The 22,001-nt window shown below is 40.4% G+C and overlaps 1 protein-coding gene across 3 annotated transcripts in view; it reads left to right on the plus strand.

The window, feature by feature from the left end:
* Positions 1-22,001, plus strand: part of GPCPD1 (glycerophosphocholine phosphodiesterase 1) — a 58,814-nt gene that overhangs the window by 12,770 nt on the left and 24,043 nt on the right. For 2 of the 3 annotated variants that reach the window (XM_062203895.1, XM_062203896.1), the window contains exons 2-7: positions 6,881-6,922; positions 8,920-9,043; positions 13,144-13,375; positions 16,012-16,174; positions 17,986-18,118; positions 19,896-19,950. In XM_062203895.1, the coding sequence (XP_062059879.1) occupies positions 6,881-6,922; positions 8,920-9,043; positions 13,144-13,375; positions 16,012-16,174; positions 17,986-18,118; positions 19,896-19,950 (749 nt within the window). Of the gene's footprint in view, positions 1-5,006; positions 5,083-6,880; positions 6,923-8,919; positions 9,044-13,143; positions 13,376-16,011; positions 16,175-17,985; positions 18,119-19,895; positions 19,951-22,001 lie in introns of all 3 variants that reach the window. The other variant, XM_062203894.1, reaches the window with a different exon arrangement.

Here is a 22,001-nt window from a genome sequence, read left to right on the forward strand (position 1 = left end):
TTTTTTTTCCTTCAGATTTTTACTTTTGGGCACAGTTGGGCTGCATGTGGAAAAGGTTAGGCAGGGGGTTAGGAAATGACACTTGAATTCGAACTTTCTTAAAAATGGGTTTCGTTTGGGGGCTGTTGAACACTAGTTCAAAAAAGTGCAAGCAGCCACTGTTACTTTGTTCTCTTAGCCACCATTATAAAAAACGAATGAAAACTGACAAACCCACGTCAGCTGTCTTTTGCACCTATTACGTTCTCATTCTAAGAATATTTTATTTTATAAGTATTCAGTAACTGAACTTAAATTACATTATGGTCGATCATTGTGTTGGCTTACCTTGACAATTGTCTTACTTTAACAACTTAAGAAAAGGGCATCTATCATTTGTGTTGGTGTTATGCAGCATGGCAAAGTTCTTCAGTATAAATTGAATAATTATGTATAGAAATGTAGGTCATAGCGCTCAAAACATTGAAAGTTTATTGAGCATGCTTTGTTAGCCTTACAGCATATGAAATCAAATTTTACTTAGAAAGGAGAATTTAGGTGAGAAGACATATTGATTTCTAAAGTAAGACTGTTGTCAACATATGTTAAATCAAGCCAACCTGTATATTCCTTTTCATTGAAAATGTAACCAAAAAGAGCAAAATCACTCCAAAATGCCCTTTGGAAAAATTGGCAAGAACTCCACTTAACAGTAAAAAACAAGTTTTCCCCTTGTAATACTTGCAAAAGTTTACAGTATGTGTTGGTGAGTGTGTTTCTTTAAGTAGGTGCTCTGTATCGTGTACACATGTACCGTGTGATGCAGGGGCTGCCATGGTAAGTATGTTTTTCATGGAATAGAGTAAATAGCTACATAAAATTCCATGCATATGGATAGTTTTTTTTTCCCATATGCTAGCTTAAAGTGACAATTTTCTTTTAAAAGTTGGTGGCACTTTTTAAATAAAACATTTTTATTAGAATTATGAAATTTTGTCTCAATTGTATGTTATCAAATGATGGAAGTAATGTGCAAGGAATCTTAAATCCTGAAGTGATGTAAACTAAAGGGAAACATTTTATGAGCATAAAGAATGATAGGGAAGCAGAGTAATGATGAGAACATTAAAAGCTAAAATGGGAGATAAGGTTAATTTTACTGGGCCAAAAGTTTTAGGAGGTAACCTACCCAGTAAAAGCTTATGGTTTTGGACAAACCACTGATCCTCTAGGCTTAAGCTTTTTCATCTATAAAAAGAAATGTTTGAACTGTAGATTTCTTAAGTCCCTTTCATTACTAAAATTTTATTGTGAAAAAATAAAATTTTATCATTCATGTTTTCTCTTCCATACTTTGCTTTTTCTGGCATATTACTTTTAGTTTAAAAGTTACAAGTTTCAAAATATTTTTTCCTCAGTTTTTCATAGCTACATTTTCTCTTACACTTTATGCAATTAGAATAAAATATTCATGTTTAAATTTTTAAATAATTCTCTAGGTGTTATGGTAAACTAATTTAAATCTAACAAAGGTAGTATTTTTGGAGTGAAAACATTGGATGAGCCTACAGATAGGTAGTACATTAATTTTTCATCTTCTTCAAATACTCGTTTTGAACTAACATGTAATTTAAGCATTTTTAAAATCCATATCTACTATCTTTTGCAGATAGTTAGAATTATGAGTGTTTTATAATGAAATGTTAGCCAGTTTTAAATTCTACCTTTGTTTTTCCTTATTTTTTATCAAAATATATCTTTGCTTTTTGGTAACATAGCTATGTTTCTGATGTTAACATTCAGTCATGATTAGATTCATTATCTTATTTGGTCTTAATCTCCCTTGATTTTTGTTTAAATTTTTTAATAAAATAGTCGGTGTTAGGCAGATAATTGCTCATTTTCAGGATAGCCTAGATAATGTCATTTTGTGTAGTGATTTCTTAATGTAGTAAAATTCTTCTGGATGCTTGAGATTTGAGTCCTCTCAGATATACCTCTCCACTTAGCTTACTTTGCTTTACTCATGCCTAGGTAACCATTATCCTTACTTGTCTTACTAAACAGAGATTTTTAAATGACAGTGGGTTTGATCTCTGTATGACATCATAGGTAAAATTTTCTCAATTCCCCTTTTACGTATAGATACTTGGAAAATTGTGTAGAGAAAACAATCAGTAACAGTTTTAAAATTTCGTATCTACCAGTGGTGATACTGCATGACTAGTGATAATTTTTGGTGATTTGTTAAATAACAAAAATAAAACTCCAGTCTCCATGTTGGATGATCTTGTTTTTCTCAGTGCTGCATAGAGCTGAGTGAAGTCAGCAACTATTCAAGAAAGCAATCAGTAAGGCTTTTGTTCTTCCTCTTAAAACAAATTTTTTTTATTGTTTTTGTTAATATATATGTTTGGAAACATTTCTGTAGCCATCTGATTTTTGTATCTGCAAAATTGAAATAGTTCCACAAGTACAGTTAATGGAGTATTATCTTAGATTGATACTGTTACTTTTTCCCCCCAAAGATCCGCCTTCTACTTTACTCAAAAACCTTAAAATTGTTGATGCCTTCTGCAGATTGGAACTGTTAATTTTTAAAAATCTTGATGAACGAGTTAGTACAGTTTTTTTGTTACCCAATATTATGGCAGTTCATGTACCAAGTAACATGGACTTGAAGTCTGGATGCAGGTAGACCTGTAAATCATCTGCAGAACTGGCCCTTCAGACTGCCCCTCAGATCTCTGCAGTTAGTTCAAGTCTGGGTTGTTTTATGCTATGTCAAAGCTTTGTTATTGAAATGAGAGTGGAGATATTAAAATTGCTATGAAAATAGATTCCCTATCAAGTATTTAATCCACAGGACCATTCTTACGTAATTAATTATAGATAAAACACTCAAAACTTTGTAATGTTCCCCTGTATTAAATTTAACAAAGCAAATTACACCCTCTCGTTTTTTCCACCCAGTTTTCAATCGCTGTCAACATATAATAAGTTGATGGCACCCTTTTCAACTCATCTTTGATTGTTAATTTTTATATGAATTTAAGTCTGCCCCATCTTTAGAGATGGGAGTTTTAGGGAAAGGACATGCAGGAGGATGGGAGAGGTAGAGGAAAGGCATAATGCTAAGAAACACTGTTCCTATTTTTAATGTGCACTTTGCATCTTTTGACAGCTAGAAAGTTTAGTTTTTTTTTTTTTTTTTAATAGCCATGAAGAAAGTTGTAGTAAAAAACATCTAGCAGATGTAGGATTAAATATATTTCCTTTTTAAAAAGTGTAATGGAAATTAAATGTATCACATTTTAGGATAAGAGAATACATTCTTTTGATAATCTACCATAAGTGAACTTCTCTAGCAAGAAGATATGCAGCTAAAGAAAAAGAGTATTTCATTAATGATTTGAGTGAATAACTAATGCTTTTTAGCCTTTAAGCTTCACAAGTTTGTATATACCAAAAATTTTAGCCTGGTTATTTTAAGTGACATGTAGGTAAGGCCACCACCTGCAGTGCTGGCATCCCATATGGGTGCCGGTTTGAATCCTGGCTGCTCCACTTCTGATCCAGTTCTCTGCTATGGCCTGGGAAATCAGTAGAAGGTGGCCAAATCCTTGGGCCCCTTGCGTCCATGTGGGAGACCTGGAAGAAGCTTCTGGCTCCTGGCTTCAGATTGGCCCAGCTCTGGTGGTTGTGGCCATTTGGGGAGTGAACCACGGGATGGAAGACCTCTCTCTCTCTCTCCTCTCTCTCTTTCTCTCTCTCTCTGCCTCTCTACCTCTCTGACTTTGCCTTTCAAAGAAATAAATAAATCTTTAAATTAAAAAATGTGCCAAATTTATTAGATACTTGCTATCATTTGGCATGCTTATTATCAAATACAATCAACATTGAAATTCTGTAAGATATATATAAGAGTATTTAATGGTATCTAAAGAATGTATATAAAAAGAAGCTTGTGTGTCTTGGGCTTTTTTATATATAACATGTGCTCGCTTCAGTAGCACATATAGTAATGTATAATCTGCCGAGAAAAAGGGTCAAAGAACATGTAAAGAAGAAAAAAAATCAAAGTATTGTGTAAGGTTATTTGAAAATTTGCTTTCAAAATGTGTATTCTAGTGTTTTACTTTGTCATATAGTTTTAATTATTTAATTTTTTTAAAGAATTAAAATTAGAACACTTAAACTTTGGTCTTTTAGGTACATTCAGAACCTTTTGTGGTTCATTGTTGGTCTAAAATTGCTCTATGTGTTATCCATAACATGCACAACATTTATTTTTTAGTAAGGGAATTGATAGCAAAAGACAGTATTAGGAATTATTTCAGTATGAATTTATAAATTCTAAGGGATGAGACTGTTAGTTCCCCTATTATCACACTTGCCCTTCAAATTCACCTGTGCATGTGTCCTTTCTTTAGGGTTTCTTGTGTTCTTTAGAAGTGCTGTGATGTAAGAACTTAGATGTTCTTATTTTCTGCTTATATTCTTAAATAAAGAACTTCACTGTTTACTTCCTTGTAATTTGTGATAATTGAACCTGATATGCTTGTTTCTACTATTCATATTGTAGACTGGTTAGGTTTTTTTTTTAAACACTTGGAGTCTTACTTAAAATAGAGAATATTTAGTAAGACTTCATTGACTGCTGACATACCAAACAAAATTTATTTAGTGTTGACTTTAATGACACAATAGCAGTTAAAAATTAAAATTTCTTTGCAGAAAAATTAAGTATTGGAGGTAGATACAAGAATGGGTTTAAGACAGTTGTGTATGCCAGTTCATCTCATTTTTCTTTGCTTACTGCCTCACTCTCCTTTTCTTCCAGCATTTTCATCATGTTTTGTGACCTGGTACATTCCTGATTTTTGGCATATAATATTGATAACTAACAAGATGAATCTCTTGGTCTCATATTTAGTATAAGACGTAGGTCACAAACATCTAATGGAGTCATGGGTAGAAAATAAGGTATAAGAAATTATTGCAGACGTTTAACTTTTAAATTGCAGACTATCGGTGGTCCATGTCAAGTCATAGTTCACAAGTGGGAGACTCATCTACAACCACGATCAATAACCCCTTTAGGTATGGGCATTAACTGCATCTGTTTGAGGCATATGCATAAAGTTACTAATATGCTGGACAATGGCTTAGTGGGATTTCATAAGGTTGTATTCTAAAGTTTAAAGTCAATGAATTGTCAGTACTACAAAGTTCACTTAGCATTTCATGGATTTTACTTTCAAAACTAAATAGTTCCTAATTGCCTTTATTTATAAAATTTATTAGAAATGCTTGCCTAGTTTTTATTTCCTTTTGTTTGGTTCATTTATTTTTAATCATTTTTATTTGGAGTAGTTAGAGGCTTGAAAAATAACATTCATCTTGACTGAGCATCATGGCTTTATTTGATTACATGCTCAGGCATAAAGGACATTTGAGGAAAGAATTAATCTACAACAATGACTCTTAATTTTTTACCTTTGTAAAAATAGTGAGAGTAATGGAATAAATTATTCTATTTCTTGTTTTTTTTTTTTTTAAGCTAGTATGTACTTGAATAAACTTGCATGAATCCAGATTTCTTTGTTATAGTAGACATGTTCCTCCTAATTGATTTAAATTCCCTGCTGGCTGTGTTAGAATTAAAATCCAGAGAGTTTTGTAAAACACTGTTCAGTTTTCTTATGTCTATAAAATGGCATTTCTCTTCATACAATATTTTCGAATTTCCTTTTCCATATTGAAAATAGAATTTGAAGTTCATTTCACATGCATTAAATTACCTGCTTGTACTCATCTGTAAATTGATTTAGTGCTGAGGACCGTGTCTTCTAGTGTCTAGAGGTAAATGGCAAGGTAGCTGGCTGGTAAAGCAGTGGGAGGTTCCACTTACACTGTAGTGAGGACACATCTTTAAACAAACATCTCATCCCGTCCTCTCTGGAATTTTTTTGGTATGTTTTAGTACATTTTTGGTAGTATATTTAACAGTTTTGTGATAGAATATTTTGAATTGTACATTAGTCCCATACTGAGGTTGGAACTTACTAGAGATTCAGCATTTAAAAAATTTTGCATTTTGAAGTATCTTGCAATTAAATATATTATTGTGAAATGTAGAATGATTTTGTTCTTACGGAAAAATTTATTTTTACGCTTGGGAAATAGAGCTCTTAAAGTTAAAAGTGTTCTGTGTGAGAGTCTTTATTAGGAACCGTCATTTATTTTAACATTTCAGACTTACATTTAAATAAACTGGGAAGGGATGTAAGCACGGAAGATAATTAGTGATCCTCAGAGGGTGGGGCTTTACAGCTGTGGTTTAGTTGCAATCTTGTTAGAAAGAAGCCTACTAGTGCTTATTTTTTTGGTAGTTCCTCACAGCTTTGTACTTACAGGTAAGTTTGCTATTTGAGAAGCTTTTAGCTGGCTATAGCGAATAGTTGGAATTGAGAACTGTATTTTAGATGAGTTCAGAATATGCACTACATAAGAATAAGCATTTTAATTGTGCCAAGATGTTGGGTTTGAAACATCAAAAAGGAGTTATCATTATCCAGCAACTCGTTAAGGCTCCTGCGTGGGTGGATGTGGGAGTCTGTCCCAGTGCCTCTGGAGCACCTTGCTGAGGAATTTCCTTTCTCGTCCTTTTAATTTCGTGAACAATCACCAAAGTCTGTAAGAACAATCTTGTTGACAAAGCCTCCTTAAAAGGGCATTCTTTATTGAGGGCTACAATAAATATGCTTATTCACTTTAGGATGCTTGTTAAGTTGTAGGTAAAATATTTTAAACAGTCCTAAGGTGGGCAGTTTCTGAATTGTTCATTTTATGTACCTCATGAATTTTAACTAGGTTTTCTATTTTCCTTGAATTCTAGAAAATGAAATTACTATTGATGACGGACAGTTTGGAATTCACAGTAAGTGAGACTGAGTTGTGAAAATGTTTACTGATATGATTAAGATGCTACTTCACATTTCATTGGAAATAAATAGCACAGAGAAATAGGGCATAGAATGATCTTGAAAATAGAGACTAGATTCCAGAAACATAATTGCTATGTTTTAAAATTTTACTTTTTTGATTTTTAACTAATGACTTCAGGTATGAGTTTATACAGTTAACTTAAAAGTGGTATACTTAGGCTGGCGCTGCAGCTCAATAGGCTAATCCTCTGCCTGCGGCGCTGGCACCCAGGGTTCTAGTCCCAGTTGGGGCGCTGGATTCTGTCCTGGTTGCTCCTCTTCCAGTCCAGCTCTCTGCTGTGGCGCGGGAGGGCAGTGGAGGATGGCCCAGGTGCTTGGGCCCTGCACCCGCATGTGAGACCAGGAGAAGCACCTGGCTCCTGGCTTCGGATTGGCACAGCACGCCGGCCGTGGCGGCCATTTGGGGGTGAACCAATGGAAAAAGGGAGACCTTTCTCTCTGTCTCTCTCTCTCACTGTCTAACTCTGCCTGTCCAAAAAAATAAAAAGTGGTATACTTAACTTTTTTTTTAATTTTTTTTTTTATTTTTGACAGGCAGAGTGGACAGTGAGAGAGACAGAGAGAAAGGTCTTTCTTTGCCGTTGGTTCACCCTCCAACGGCCACCGCGGCTGGCGCACTGCGGCTGGCGCACCGCGCTGATCCGATGGCAGGAGCTGGGTGCTTCTCCCGGTCTCCCATGGGGTGCAGGGCCCGAGCACTTGGGCCATCCTCCACTGCACTCCCTGGCCACAGCAGAGAGCTGGCCTGGTAGAGGGGCAACCGGGACAGAATCGGTGCCCCGACCAGGACTAGAACTTGGTGTGCCGGCACCGCAAGGCAGAGGATTAGCCATTGGCACCGGCCAGATTTTCTTTAATGACTGGAATGGTCATATTGTTACCAAGATTATCTTGCTAAATTGCATTCTAATTTATTGTACCTAGGGAGTCAAAAGGTAGAAAAGGGTCGGCAGAACACGCTGACTCTGACCTAGAGATAAATTGCCAATAACCAGTTTCCTTTCCTGTCAAGCACAGGGAGGAAAAGGGCTGGAGTGTTTTTGATTGTAGTTTTCCTATATGCATCCTCATGTGCTGGTACACATTAGACAAGTGTGTGCTCTCGCAGTATTTGGCTATGAATTTAACTTCTTTAATATGGTCTGGAATTGTTTATATTACATTAGTCTACTACTTCAACAGCATCAGTGTTGATTGTTTCAGGGCTGGGGTTTAATACACAGCAATTCCCTTCTTTGTTGTGGCTGTTATTCTGCTGAATTCAGCTTTAGTTAGCTTTCAGGATGAAAAGCCATTACATCCATTTCTACAAGCAGTGTTTAAAATTTGATAATTATTAAATTATACCTATGGAGAGACGTTTAATTTCTTTAATCCCTATAGATGAAACTTATTATCTGTGTTAGATAATTTCAAGTTAAAGAGTGCTAACACAAAATTAGTATATTTTATCACAGGATATATAGATATGAGAATGCAGAGTTGACTTGCAGTTTTGTTCCTACCTTCCTGCATCTCACACCTCACCACTAGTGTGGCATAATAATTTAGCTGAGCATCTCCTCTGAAGCACTGAAGTTTAATAGTAATCTCTAATGAAACACTTAACTAGATTAGAAGCTATCTTGGAACATAGGCTCATTCTGAAATAGATCCGTGTTACTTAAACAGAGTCTGATAAGAATATTTTAATTTACTTTTTAAAGCGTAGCTAATTGTGAATAGCTTAACATTTTTTTCCTTTCAAATGAAAATTTTCAGTGACAAATTTTAAGACTGTGTATTTGCTATGGGGGAAGGACCAATGTTATAACTTCAGTGTATTAAAATTTGAATGAGAACTGGAATCATTAGTGTGTATTGTAATTACTGGGCTGTTTTTTTAAAAAGTGTTTAATAATCACTGTTCTTCATATATTTACTCTGCCAGATGGTGTTGAAACTCTGGATTCTGGATGGCTGACATGTCAGACTGAAATAAGATTACGCTTGCATTATTCTGAAAAACCTCCTGTCTCAATTACCAAGAAAAAGTTGAAGAAATCTAGATTTAGGTATGCACATGTATTTTTGTTACTTCTGCCATTTATTTTTCTTATTGCTGTAGATTTCTCACCCATTTGGTTTTAGCCATCAAATGTAGATGCTTAACAGATTATGTCATATCTTCTGGTAACCACAGGGTTTTGTGTTAGTGAACTGCTCAGATTGCTGTTGCAGCATGTACCTAGGTTAGTGTTACCTTGAAACTCAGAACCAGAAAAATGTTTTGATATAGATAATTTTTAAGTTTATATATCTTTGTACTTTCTATCATTTAACATTTTCTACTATAGCAGTAAAAGTTTGTCTTAAAATTGATATAGCCAAAGTTGTGTGCTAAGGGAGAGGAGAATGGCATATACAGAAAAAAAAATGGTTGGAAATATCCTTCAGAGTTCTAAACTTTGCTGTGACTCAAAAATGAAAAATTTTGTATGATGGAAGGTAGCAGTTATTATAACTGTTCCAGATCATTATTTTTTTTAAAAGATTTATGTATTTATTTGAATGCCAGAGTTACACAGAGAGAGAAGGAGAGGCAGAGAGACAGGTCTTCCATCTGCTGGTTCACTTCCCAGTTGGCCACAACAGCAGGAGCTGTGCCGATCCGGAACCAGAAGCCAGGAGCTTCTTCCAGGTCTCCCACGCAGGCGCAGGTGGGCCACCTTCGACTGCTTTCCCAGGCCATAGCAGAGAGCTGGATTGGAAGTGGCAGAACCAGGACTGGAACTGGCACCCATAAGTGATGCTGGCACTGCAGGCGGCAGCTTTAACCACTATGCCACAGCACTGGTCAAGATTATTTTTTAAAAGTCTATACCAATTTAAGAGATAGAGATGTCAAGATTTGTTTAGATGGTTAATTAGTGACTTCCTCCCCTGCTGGGAAATATTATAACTTGGACTGAGCTAGTTTCTTGAAGACCCAGACATCCCTTTCACTTGAGAATTTTTGTGATTTTGAGACTGCGGGTTCTGTGTTTTCATATGTAATGCAGCCTTTTATGGCAAAATGTCAGGCCTGGATTGAAAGGGCCATTTTTGTTAACATTGATTGATAATATAACATTTATTATCTTCATAGTAAAATTCATAATGCTATTACAGTTTGTAAATGCATAAATATTTTGCCATGAGTGGTTAAATATTATAGTACTTAAGAGATCACAGTGATAGATAAGGAAAAGGTTAAGTGGTACTTTAATCCTTTGTGGTGGCCCTTCAGCTATGAGTAGAGGATTTAGGGTGTAGGTACCTTGCCCTGGCTTTTCTCGCCTTCTGCTTTGATGCTGAAACACTGTAGTAACTTAAAAAAAGACCTTGAAATAAAGGCATCAGTAGAAGATAAAACCTAGTTGGTGGGTTGACCTGCAGGATTTTTCCCCCTTGGCTGCTGTTAAAAAGTAAATAGGTAATCAATGGTTGGGGCATCTGATTAGAATGCACGTGAAAACTGAGTTCTACATCATTCTTGTTTATATGAAAATCACTTTCAGGGTTTGTATATATTGTTGAGTGCATAGGCTTAAATTGGGATATTTTTTCTTGTAACTACTTAGTTTCGTTTTATAAATTATTTGATTTCTTTAGAAATAATTATGCACAGCTAGAAATTGGTGTTTGTTCTGACTATCATTTTCCTTCCAAATTCATAATAGTGATAGACTAAGCTTTCTTTTTTTTTTTCTTATTATTTGACAGGTAGAGTTATAGACAGTGAGAGAGAAAGACAGAGAGAAAGGTCTTCCTTCCAGACTAAGCTTTCTTAAGATAAAAAATAAATTTATCTGCAAGCAGTCAGCACTTTAAAAATTTAACTTAAGCATTTAAAATAAAACAGTATTCATGCATCTCATTGTCACCAAGCTTTTTTTTAAAGATTTATTTATTTGTTTGGTTTTTTTTTATTTATTTTTTTTTATTTTTGACAGGCAGAGTGGACAGTGAGAGAGAGAGACAGAGAGAAAGGTCTTCCTTTTGCCGTTGGTTCACCCTCCAATGGCCGCCGCGGTAGCGCGCTGCGGCCGGCGCACCGCGCTGTTCCAATGGCAGGAGCCAGGTGCTTCTCCTGGTCTCCCATGGGGTGCAGAGCCCAAACACTTGGGCCATCCTCCACTGCACTCCCTGGCCACAGCAGAGAGCTGGCCTGGAAGAGGGGCAACTGGGACAGGATCGGTGCCCCGACCGGGACTAGAACCCGGTGTGCCGGCGCCGCAAGGCGGAGGATTAGCCTGTTGAGCCACGGCGCCGGCCAAGATTTATTTATTTGAAAGGCAGATTGGCAGAGGCAGAGAGGGAGAGACAGCGAGAAAGATCTTCCATCTACTGGTTCACTCCCTAAATGGCTGCAACGGATGGAGCTACACCAATCCGAAGCCAGGAGTCAGGAGCTTCTTCCGGGTCTCCCACGGGGATACAGGGGCCCATGAGCCTGGGCCATCTTCTACTGCTATCCCAGGCCGTAGCAGAGAGCTGGATCAGAAGTGGAGCAGCTGGGACTCAAACCGGCACCCATATGGGATGCCGGCACTGCAGGCGGCAGCTTTACCCGCTACACCACGGTGCCAGGCCCATCACTGAGTATTAAACAACACTGTTCTCTTTTTGATTGACTCCACCAGTAGGTGGAAAACAATATAAATGTCTTGCTTAAAAAAAAAATAAAGGGGGGGCCAGCGCTATGACATAGCAGATAAAGCTGCCTTGCCAGCATCCCATATGGGTGCCAGTTTGAGATCCGGCTGCTCCACTTTCAATCCAACTCTCTTCTGTGGCCTGGGATAGCAGTAGAAGATGGCCCAAGTCCTTGGGCCCCTGCACCCGTGTGGGAGACCTGGAAGAAGCTCCTGGCTCCTGGCTTCGGATCAACACAGCTCTGGCCATTGAGGCCAGTTGGGGAGTGAACCAGTGGATGGATGACCTCTCTCTGTCACTCCTTCTCTCTCTGTATAACTCTGACTTCCAAATAAATAAATAAATCTTTTTTAATAAAAAAAAAAAAAGGCAACTATGCACTTCTTTACTTGAAAGGCATAGAGAGAGAGAGAATTTTCCATCCAAAGGTTCACTTCCCAAAAGCCCACAATGGCCAGGAATGGACCAAGCCAATGCCAGGAGCCCAGAACTCAATCTGGGTCTTCCACATGGATGGCAAGAACCCACCTTCTGGAGCCATCACTTGTTCTCTCCCAAGTTGCACATTAGCAGGAAGCTGGAATTGGGAATAGACCCAGGCACTGCACTGCAGGATGTGGATATACCAAGTAGTGTCTTAACCTTTGTGCCAGATGCTCATCTGTCAGTGTCTCTTTGTGGTAGACTATAAGCATTTATATAACTATTTGAAGAAAACTTTAAGATTTATTCATTTGAAACAGTTGCAAGGAAAGGTAGAGACAGAGCCAGAGATCTTCCATCTGCTGGTTCACTCCCCAAATGGGCACGATGGCCGGAGCTGAGCCAATCCAAAAGCAGGAGCCAGGAACTTCTTCCAGGTCTCCCACACGAGTGCAGGGGCCCAAGCACTTCAACCATCTTCCACTGCTTTCCCCGGCCGTATCAGAGAGCTGGATCAGAAGCAGAGTAGCTGGTAAAGGAACTGGCACCCATATGGCATGCTGGCACTGCAGGCGGTGGCCTTACCCACTACGCCACAGCATTGGCCCCTCTAGTAGTCTTTTTTTTATATATATATGTAAAGATTTATTAATCTGAAAGGCAGAGTTACACAGAGAGAGAGGAGAGGCAGAAAGAGAGAGGTCTTCCACCTGCTGGTTCACTTCCCAATTGGCCGCAATGGCTGGAGCTGAGCCCATCCAAAGCCAGCCATCAGGAGGTTCTTCTGGGTTTCCCACATGGGTGCAGGGGTCCAGTGACTTGGGCCATCTTCTACTGCTTTCCTAGGTCATATTAGAGAGCTGGATTGGAAGTGGAGCAACCAGGACTCTAACTGGCTCCCATATGGGATGACCGGCGCTACAGGCGGTGGCTTTACCCACTATGCCACAGCGCCGCCTTTCCCTTCCCTTTTAATTTAACATTTATGTTGCATTTTTATGAGTTTTCCTCCTGTGCCACTTTTTGCATTTCATTATTTTTTCCTGTCATACAGGGTAAAGCTGACACTGGAGGGCCCAGAGGAAGATGATGATGATAGGATTTCTCCCACTGTTCTTCATAAGATGTCCAATACTCTGGAGATATCTTTAATAAGTGATAATGAGTTCAAGTGCAGGCATTCACAGCCAGAGTGTGGATATGGCTTGCAGCCTGACCGTTGGACAGAGTACAGCATCCAGACAATGGAACCAGATAACCTAGAACTAATCTTTGATTTTTTTGAGGTGAGTTATTTCAGTGCAAGGATCAAGAGTGAATGCAGGCAGGAGTTTAATTTTACATGTGGTTTGATTTTAATTAATATGTATATGAATAAATCTGTGATTCATACAACTCTTCAGATGTTTGCTCCTGTACACATTTTAGCTGACTTAAACAGCCTGCAGTTGATGGTCTGAAGTACTATTAAGAATATAATTAAGAGAACTTCAGTAGAATTGATGCTTTAATTTAAGACTAGATGTCTTGATGTCTGTGCTTATTAAAAATCTAAATCTAAATGAGCTGTATGCAGGGGAGTCTCCCAGGATAAATAGAATACCAGGCAGTGTGATGTAAGCAGCATGGTTATGTCCTCTTTGTAACACAAGTCTGTCATTTATTGGGGGTGTTTTATTATAAGGCGTTTGATTGTGAAGATTCATTGTGACAGTGGGCTTGCTTTGCAACTTTACTTGATATTATATGTATGTAATAAAAAGAGTTGTAAAATTTATGCTCGGCTGTACAGAACCTGTGCTGCCAACTTTGCAGAGCTGTTTATGCTAGAACTTAGTAGCTCACGGGCTGTTCAGACTTCCTGCAAATAATACTTTGTACCCGTCTCAGATCCTTTCTACATGTGCCCAGTGCAGTAGTTAAACAAGTACTGATTTCCTTGGCCACTGCCTCACTTACTGTCTCCATTCCTGTTTCCTCTATAATAAAGTTTAAATTTTTGAGGCTAGGAGAATATACCTTTTCTTTTGAAAGGCAGAGTTACGCAGAGAAAGAAAGAGATCTTCCATCTGCTAGTTCACTTCTCAAATGGCCACAATGGCTAGGGCTGGGTGATTTGAAGCCAGGAGCCCGAAGCTTCTTCCAAGTCTCCCACGTTGGTGCATGGACCCAAGCACTTGTTCCATCTTCTGCTGCTTTCCCAGCAAGGAGCTGGATCAGAAGTGGAGCAACCGAATCTTGAACCAGTGCCCATATGGGATAATGATGTTGCAGGCAGCAGCTTTCCCCACTACTCTACAACACTGGCCACCAGGGAGTACACACATCTTCCCCCCACCCCTAGATACTTATTTATTTATTCGAAAGGCAGAGTTACAGAGAAGCAGAGAGAGTGAGAGAGAGAGAGAAAGAAACAAATATCTTCCATCTGCTGGTTCACTCCCCAAATGGCTACAATGGCCAGAGCTGGGCCAATCAAAAGCCAGGAGCCAGAAGCTTCTTCCAGGTCGCCCACACAGGTCCAGGTGCCTAAGCACTTGAGCCATCTTCTGCTTTCCCAAGCCATAGCAGAAAGCTGGATTGGAATTGGAGCAGCCAGGACTCGAACTGGCACCCATGTGGGATGTGGCTTTGCCTGCTACATCACAGCATCGGCCCCCTTTAAGATGTTTTAAGTGAACAATTCCTGCCTACCTTTTAATAATCTCCTGAACATCCTAGCTTCCCTTTGGCTTAGCATTTTTACCTTTTAATAATCTCCTGAACATCCTAGCTTCCCTTTGGCTTAGCATTTTTGGAAATATCTTTTTTTTTTTTTTTAAGATTTATTGTATTTATTTGAAAGAGTTTTAAAAAGAGGTTGAGACAGAGAGGTCTTCCATCCGCTTGTTCACTCCCCAGATGGCTGCAATGGGTGGAGCTGCGCCGATCAGGAGCCAGGAGCTTCCTCCGGGTCTCCCATGCTGGCGCGGAGACCCAGGACTTGGGCCATCTTCTGCTGCTTTCCCAGGCCATAGCAGAGAGATGGATCGGAAGAGGAGTAGCCGGGACTGGAACCAGCGCCCATATGGGATGCCGGCGCTTCAGGCCAGGGCTTTAACCTGCTGCACCACAGAGCCGGCCTCGGAAATACTTTTTTTTTTTTTTTTTTTAAAGATTTAAAAGGCAGAGTTAAAAAGAGATTGAGAGAGATCTTCTATCTACTGGTTCACTCCCTAAATGGCCACAATGGCCAGAGCTGTGTTGATCCAAAGCCAGCAGCCAATAGCTTCTTCCAGGTCTCCTATGTGGTTGCAGGGACCCAAGCATTTGGGCTATCTTTTGCTGCTTTCTCAGGCACATTAGCAGGGAGCTGGATTAGAAGTGCAGCTAGTACTTAAACCGGCACCTGTATGGGATGCTGGAACTTCGGGCAGTGGCTTTACCTGCTATGCCACATCACCGGCCCCAAAAATACATTTTTATTCATATACTCAGTATAATCTTATACTCAGTATAATCTTAAAGTGAGTATTTGGTTTCCTAGACAGTAACTATCCCTGTGTGCCACCCATATAAACACATTATTGGAAAATTACAATATATGCTTAAAATTCCTTAAAAATGCATCTTAGATTTCTAATGTAAAAGTGCTTAGAAATTTCAGGGAGGCATTTAGATTCTCCTAATTCAGGTTAGAATATTAGAAGCATTATTAGAAGACCAGCAGGATTATGACTAATCAATATGTTAAAATCTTATATTTTAAAAGAAATATATCATTTATTATAAAGCCATCAAAATTACCTGATTATAAATTTGATTGTATTTCTTTCTCATCAGTCCTCCCTCATAAATTGTGAGTTGACTTTAAAGAGAGTTCTTTGATCTTGGAATTGACAAAGTTGAAAAATTCACATTTTTTGGATCCTTCCTTTTTCAGGAAGATCTCAGTGAACATATAGTTCAGGGTGATGCTCTTCCTGGACATGTGGGAACAGCATGCCTCTTATCATCCACCATTGCTGAGAGTGGGAAGAGTGCTGGAATCCTCACCCTTCCCATCATGAGCAGAAATTCCAGGAAAACAATTGGCAAAGTAAGAGGTAAGTTTGGAGAGGTTGGAGGACCCATTCAAATAAACTGTTGTTCAGCTGGTTTTTTTTTTTTTTTTTTTTGAGTTTTATTAGTCAGAGACCTCCAGCCAGAGTGGCATGGAGCAGGGCTCTAAGGGAAAACCCAAAATGTCCGGTTGTAGTGGGTTTGTTAAGCACAATTTTGGAAGAAAAAAAATCTATTAACCCATCTGACTCCTCACAGCACCCCCGCGGCCCCCCCCCCCCCGCCCCCCCGTTCCCTAAGAAGATTGGACTCTACCTTCTGTTAGGAGAGCTAGGCGATGATCGCTCTGACTGCTTCATGCTGAAAAGGGGCGTTGTTGGGATAGGAGTCAAGACAGGGTTCCAACAGGAGGTGGCTTCTCAGCTGGAGCTGGGTTCTTGAGGGAGCCAGTGCCAGCTTGCAGAGACTGCTTCCATCTGAGGTGCCTGGCCACCTAGAATTTCACTGTTTTAAGTCTGGAGAAAATTAATCTAAAAAGCAGTTTAAACTCACGGGGTCTAAAACAAAAGACAGAGTCATTATTAGAGGCCCCAAGAAAGGTGCTGTCTAAACCACATCAGCTGGAATTTTAATTTTTAAATTGAGTATTGCAGAATGGTAAGATTAAAGTAAAATTTTAGGTTATTAGTTAATACAACAATTTAAAAAACATTATTGTTAAATAGTCTAGAAGCTTAACTTTGAATCAATTTTTTAAAAAAGGTTTATTTTATTTGAAAGGCAGAGTTAGAGAGGGAGAGACAGATAGAAAGAGATCTTCCATCAGCTGGTTTACTCCCCAAATGGCCTCAACAGCCAGGGCTGGGCCAGGCCAAAGCTAAGAACCTAGAATTTTATCCCATGGAGGTGGCAGGAGCCTAAGCACTTGTGCCATCTTCACATGAGCTGTATCAGAAGTGGAGCCACCAGGAATCAAACCAGCATCCCATATGGGATGCTGGCATTATAGGCGGCAGCTTAACCCGTTACACCACAGCGACAGCCCCTGAATCAACTTTGGTTTGATATATTTTTTTCTTTTTCATTTATTTATTTATTTAGCAGGTAGAGTTATAGACAGAGAGAGAGATAGAAAGGTCTTCCTTCTGTTGGTTCACTCCCCAAATGGCCACTATGGCCAGAGATACACCAATCCTAAGCCAGGAGCCAGGTGCTTCTTCCTGGTCTCCCTTGCGGGTGCAGGGGCCCAAGCACTTGGACCATCCTCCACTGCCCTCTCGGGCCACAGCAGAGAGCTGGACTGGAAGAGGAACAACCGGGACTAGAACCGGCACCCATATGGGATGCCAACGCTGCAGGCGGAAGATTAGCCAAGTGAGCCACAGCGCTGGCCCTCGATATATTTTTTTCTAATTGATAGAGGTTGATGAAGCTGGCTTAAGTACCATTTTTTTTTAAAGATTTACTTATTTTTTGAAAGAGTTACACACAGAGAGAAAGAGAGAGAGACACGGATAGAGGTCTTCTACCCCCTGGTTCGCTCCCCAGTTGGCCGCACAGCCGGAGCTGCGCCAATCCAAAGCCAGGAACTTCTGGGTCTCCCATGCAGGTGCAGGGGCCCAAGGACTTGGGCCGTCTTCTACTGCTATCCCAGGCCGTAGCAGAGAGCTGGATTGGAAGTGGAGCAGCCAGGTCTCAAACCGGCGCCCATATGTGATGCCAGCACTGAGGCGGTTCCTTTACCCACTATACCACAGTGTCGGCCCCTTAAGTACAATTAAAAGTAATTGAGCTTATAATGGCCTTTCCAGTCATTTTTAATCTTTGTCCCTCTCTCTTTTTTCTTCTGTGAAAGTTGACTTCATAATTATTAAGCCAATACCAGGATACAGTTGTGATATGAAATCATCATTTTCCAAGTATTGGAAGCCAAGAATACCGTTGGATGTTGGACATCGAGGAGCAGGGAACTCTACAACAACTGCCCAGTACGTTGAATGTTTGAGGAGGATCAGCATTTGGTAGCTCATGTTTGGTAAAGGTTTTGTGGTTTTGACCGCTAAAGGTCAGATGATGCTGTTATTAATAATCTGGGAATGAAACATAATTTCAAATAGAGGCCAACTTTCTCCAAAGATTCTGGTCAGTCTTTTTTTTTTTTTTTTTTTTTAATATGTATATTTATTTGCAACAACCTTAGCTGGGTCAGTCAGGAGCTAGGAGCTTCTTCTGGGTTTCCATGGGGGTGCAGCACTTGGGCCGTCTTCCAATGCTTTCCCAGGCACATTAGTAGGGAGCTGGATTGGAAATGGAGCAGCAGGGACTTGAACAGGTGCTCATACGGGATGTTGGTACCTCAAGCTGTGGCTTTAACCCACTTCACCACAGCACCAGCCCTCTGGTCAGTCTTGTTAATGTTGTGCTGAGTTGATGATGAGGGAGACATTAAAAGTAGAAGGCCAGGAAGGGAAACTTCAGAAAGCTTTGGTGACTTCAGTGTGTTAGTGTTGGGTTTGAACAAGATTATCCCTAGTGTTCCAAGCATCCATGACTCTAAGAAAGTTTAAGTAAAATGTTCAGCCTAGACCTCAACAGAAAGATGCGCTGTTTTTCAGCAGACACAGATTACAGCCTGGTACACTTGTCTTTTCCTTACAGCTTTGTAAATTGGTGTGATCACCAGTGTTCATGTAGTTCATAGCCACAGATTTTCTGCTGTAACTTTTACTCCTACATGCTTTTATTTTAAAGTGATTCTGTGATAGTTTTGGGATCCATGGTGATCATTATGATCTTTTAAGTCTGTAAATTAAATTACATTTTAAGGAAAAAAGTACCTTCAGGCCCCATGTTACCGAACATTAAGCTTTGTTCCTTTCTGTCCTTGTTCGTTCGTTCGTTCTTTCTTTCTTTCTGTCTTTCTGTCTTTCTTTCTGTCTGTCTTCCTTGCTTCCTTCCTCCCTCCCTCCCTCCCTCCCTCCCTCCCTCCTCTCCTTCCTTCCTTCCTTCCTTTCTTCCGGCAGAGTTACAGAGAGGCAGAAGCAGAAACAAAGAGAGAGGTCTCCCATCTGCTGGTTCACTCCCCAAATGGCTGTAACGACCAGAGTTGGGCCTATCCGAAAACCAGGAGCTTCTCCCTAATCTCTCTTACTGGTGCAGGGGCCCATCCACTTGGGCTGTCTTCCACTGCTTTCCTGGGCCATAGCAGAGAGCTTGATTGGAAGAGCAGCAGCCAGGACTTGAGCCACCGCCCATATGGAATGCCAGCACTACAGGCGGCGGCTTTATCTGCTGGGCCACAGCACCTGCCCCCTGTCCTTATTCTTAATATTTTTTTGATATCTCTGCCCTATTAGTATGTCTGTCTTCTCCACCACAGTCTGCCAGGTTTAAGTCTCCTGGAGGCTTCCTTGTAAGGAGCAAGTTTCTATGTCTCTGTTTCTTCCTGCCATTGAAAAGGATTGTTTTCCTTAATTGATCACCTTAAGTCACCTTGACTTTAAAAGAATCCCATAGTACAGGGGAAGTATGTGTATGGTGCAAGATATGTCTGTATTCAGCTTGAATATTCTATAGTCGACACTGCATTTATGAAATACATGCACCTACCAGCCAAGTGATGGTTATAGTCACATTTTGAAGATTCACAAAATCAACCTCCGTATAGAAAATAAGCACTATTTCCACTGTTAAAAATGCAGTTGGCTTCTTTATTATGTTTGTCGTTTTTTCTTTTCTGTAGTTAGCTGTATTTTTCTATTTCAGGTTGGCTAAAGTTCAAGAAAATACTATTGCTTCCTTAAGAAATGCTGCTAGTCACGTAAGTAACCTTTCTTGAAACAACTTTGGAGTGTTGAGGTAGGGAAATGAGCTCAGGGCGGTTCCCTGAAATCTACATTAACAGCTTAAAAAGGATTAATTGTAAAATGAATGCCTCTTTTAAACATGTTTCTAAGAGAAGATAAAATCTCTGTTGGTGTTTGTATTTAGATCCATAGTGAAGATTGAAATGAAGACAGAATCATAAGCAACCTTTTTGATGTAACACATTTTTAGTTATTGAAGCAAGAAAAGTTCCTGTTAAGCATTGGCTTTCCCTACTTGAATACTGTGCTTATTCAGATAACATTGGAAATAATGCTTTTAGTAGGGTTTGATGGTGATTTCATGTAACACTTTTTTAAAAAAAAATCAGGTCCTACTTTATTTACCATTTGATCATGTTAAATTTCTTAATGTCTTATTGTTTATTTTATCTAATCATAAAGGATTTATTTGTTTTTTAGCTTTTAGTTTTTTTTTTTTTTTTTTTAAGATTTATTTATTTGAAAGAGTTACAGAGAGAGAGAAAGAGGCAGAGAGAGAGAGGCCTTCCATCCGCTGGTTCACTCCCCATCTGCTGCAACTGCCAGAGTTGCACCAATCAGAAGCCAGGAGCCTCCTCCTCTGGGTCTCCCACGCGGATGCAGGGGCCCAACGACTTGGGCCATCTTCTGCTGCTTTCCTGGCCACAGCAGAGAGCTGGATCAGAAACAGAATAGCCGGGACTGGTGCTGTGGCACAGTGGGTTAAAGCCCTGGCCTGAAGCACCGACATCCCATATGGGTGCCGGTTCTAGTCCTGGCTGCTCTACCTCTTTTTTTTTTTTTTTTTTTTTTTTTGGCCAGGCAGAGTTAGAGAGACAGAGAGAAAGGTCTTCCTTCCATTGGTTCACCCCCCAGATGGCCACTAAGGCCGGCGTGCTGCGCCAATCTGAAGCCAGGAGCCAGGTGCTTCCTCCTGGTCTCCCATGCGGGTGCAGGGCCCAAGCACTTGGGCCATCCTCCACTGCCTTCCTGGGCCACAGCAAAGAGAGCTGGACTGGAAGAGGAGCAACCAGGACAGAATCCAGCGTCCCGACTAGGATTAGAACCTGGGGTGTGGTCGCCGCAGTCTCCCAAGGAGGAGACCCAGAAGAAGCTCCTGGCTCCTGGCTTCGGATCAGCATAGCTCCAGCTGTTGCGGCTATCTGGGGAGTGAACCAGTGGATGGAAGACCTCTCTCTCTCTCTCTCTCTCTCTCTACCTCTCTCTGTAACTCTTTCAAGTAAATAAATAAAATCTTTTTTTTTTTTTTTTTTTTGGACAGAGTGAATAGTGAGAGAGAGACAGAGAGAAAGGTCTTCCTTTTTGCCATTGGTTCACCCTCCAATGGTCGCCGCAGCCGGCGCACCGCGCTGATCCGAAGGCAGGAGCCAGGTGCTTCTCCTGGTCTCCCATGTGGGTGCAGGGCCCAAGAACTCAGGCCATCCTCCACTGTACTCCTGGGCCATAGCAGAGAGCTGGCCTGGAAGAGGGGCAACCGGGACAGAACCCGGCGCCCCGACCGGGACTAGAGCCCAGTGTGCCGGTGCCGCCAGCGGAGGATTAGCCTATTGAGCCGCGGTGCCGGCCAATAAAAAAAGACTTTAAAAAAAAAAAGAAGCGGAACAGCCTGCACTCATGGGACCATATGGGATGCTGGCACTGTAGGCAGTGGCTTTACCCGCCATGCCATAGCGCTGGCCCCTAGCATTTTTTTTTTTTTTTTTAAGATTTGTTTTATTTATTTGAAAGACAGAGTTACACAGATAGGTAGAGACAGAGAGAGGTCTTCCATCCAGTGGTTCACTCCCCAGTTGGCCACAATGGCCAGAGCTGCACCGATCAGGAGCCTCTTAGGGTCTCCCACGCGGGTGCAGGGGCCCAAGGCCTTGAGCCATCTTCTACTGCTATCCCAGGCCATAGCAGAGAGCTGGATCAGAAGAGGAACAGCTGGGACTAGAACTGGCTCCCATATGGGATGCCAGCACTTCAGGCCAGGGCGTTAACCCGCATCGCCCCAGCGTTGGCC

Source organism: Lepus europaeus, chromosome 10 (genome assembly GCF_033115175.1).
Source record: "Lepus europaeus isolate LE1 chromosome 10, mLepTim1.pri, whole genome shotgun sequence".
NCBI lineage: Eukaryota > Metazoa > Chordata > Mammalia > Lagomorpha > Leporidae > Lepus > Lepus europaeus.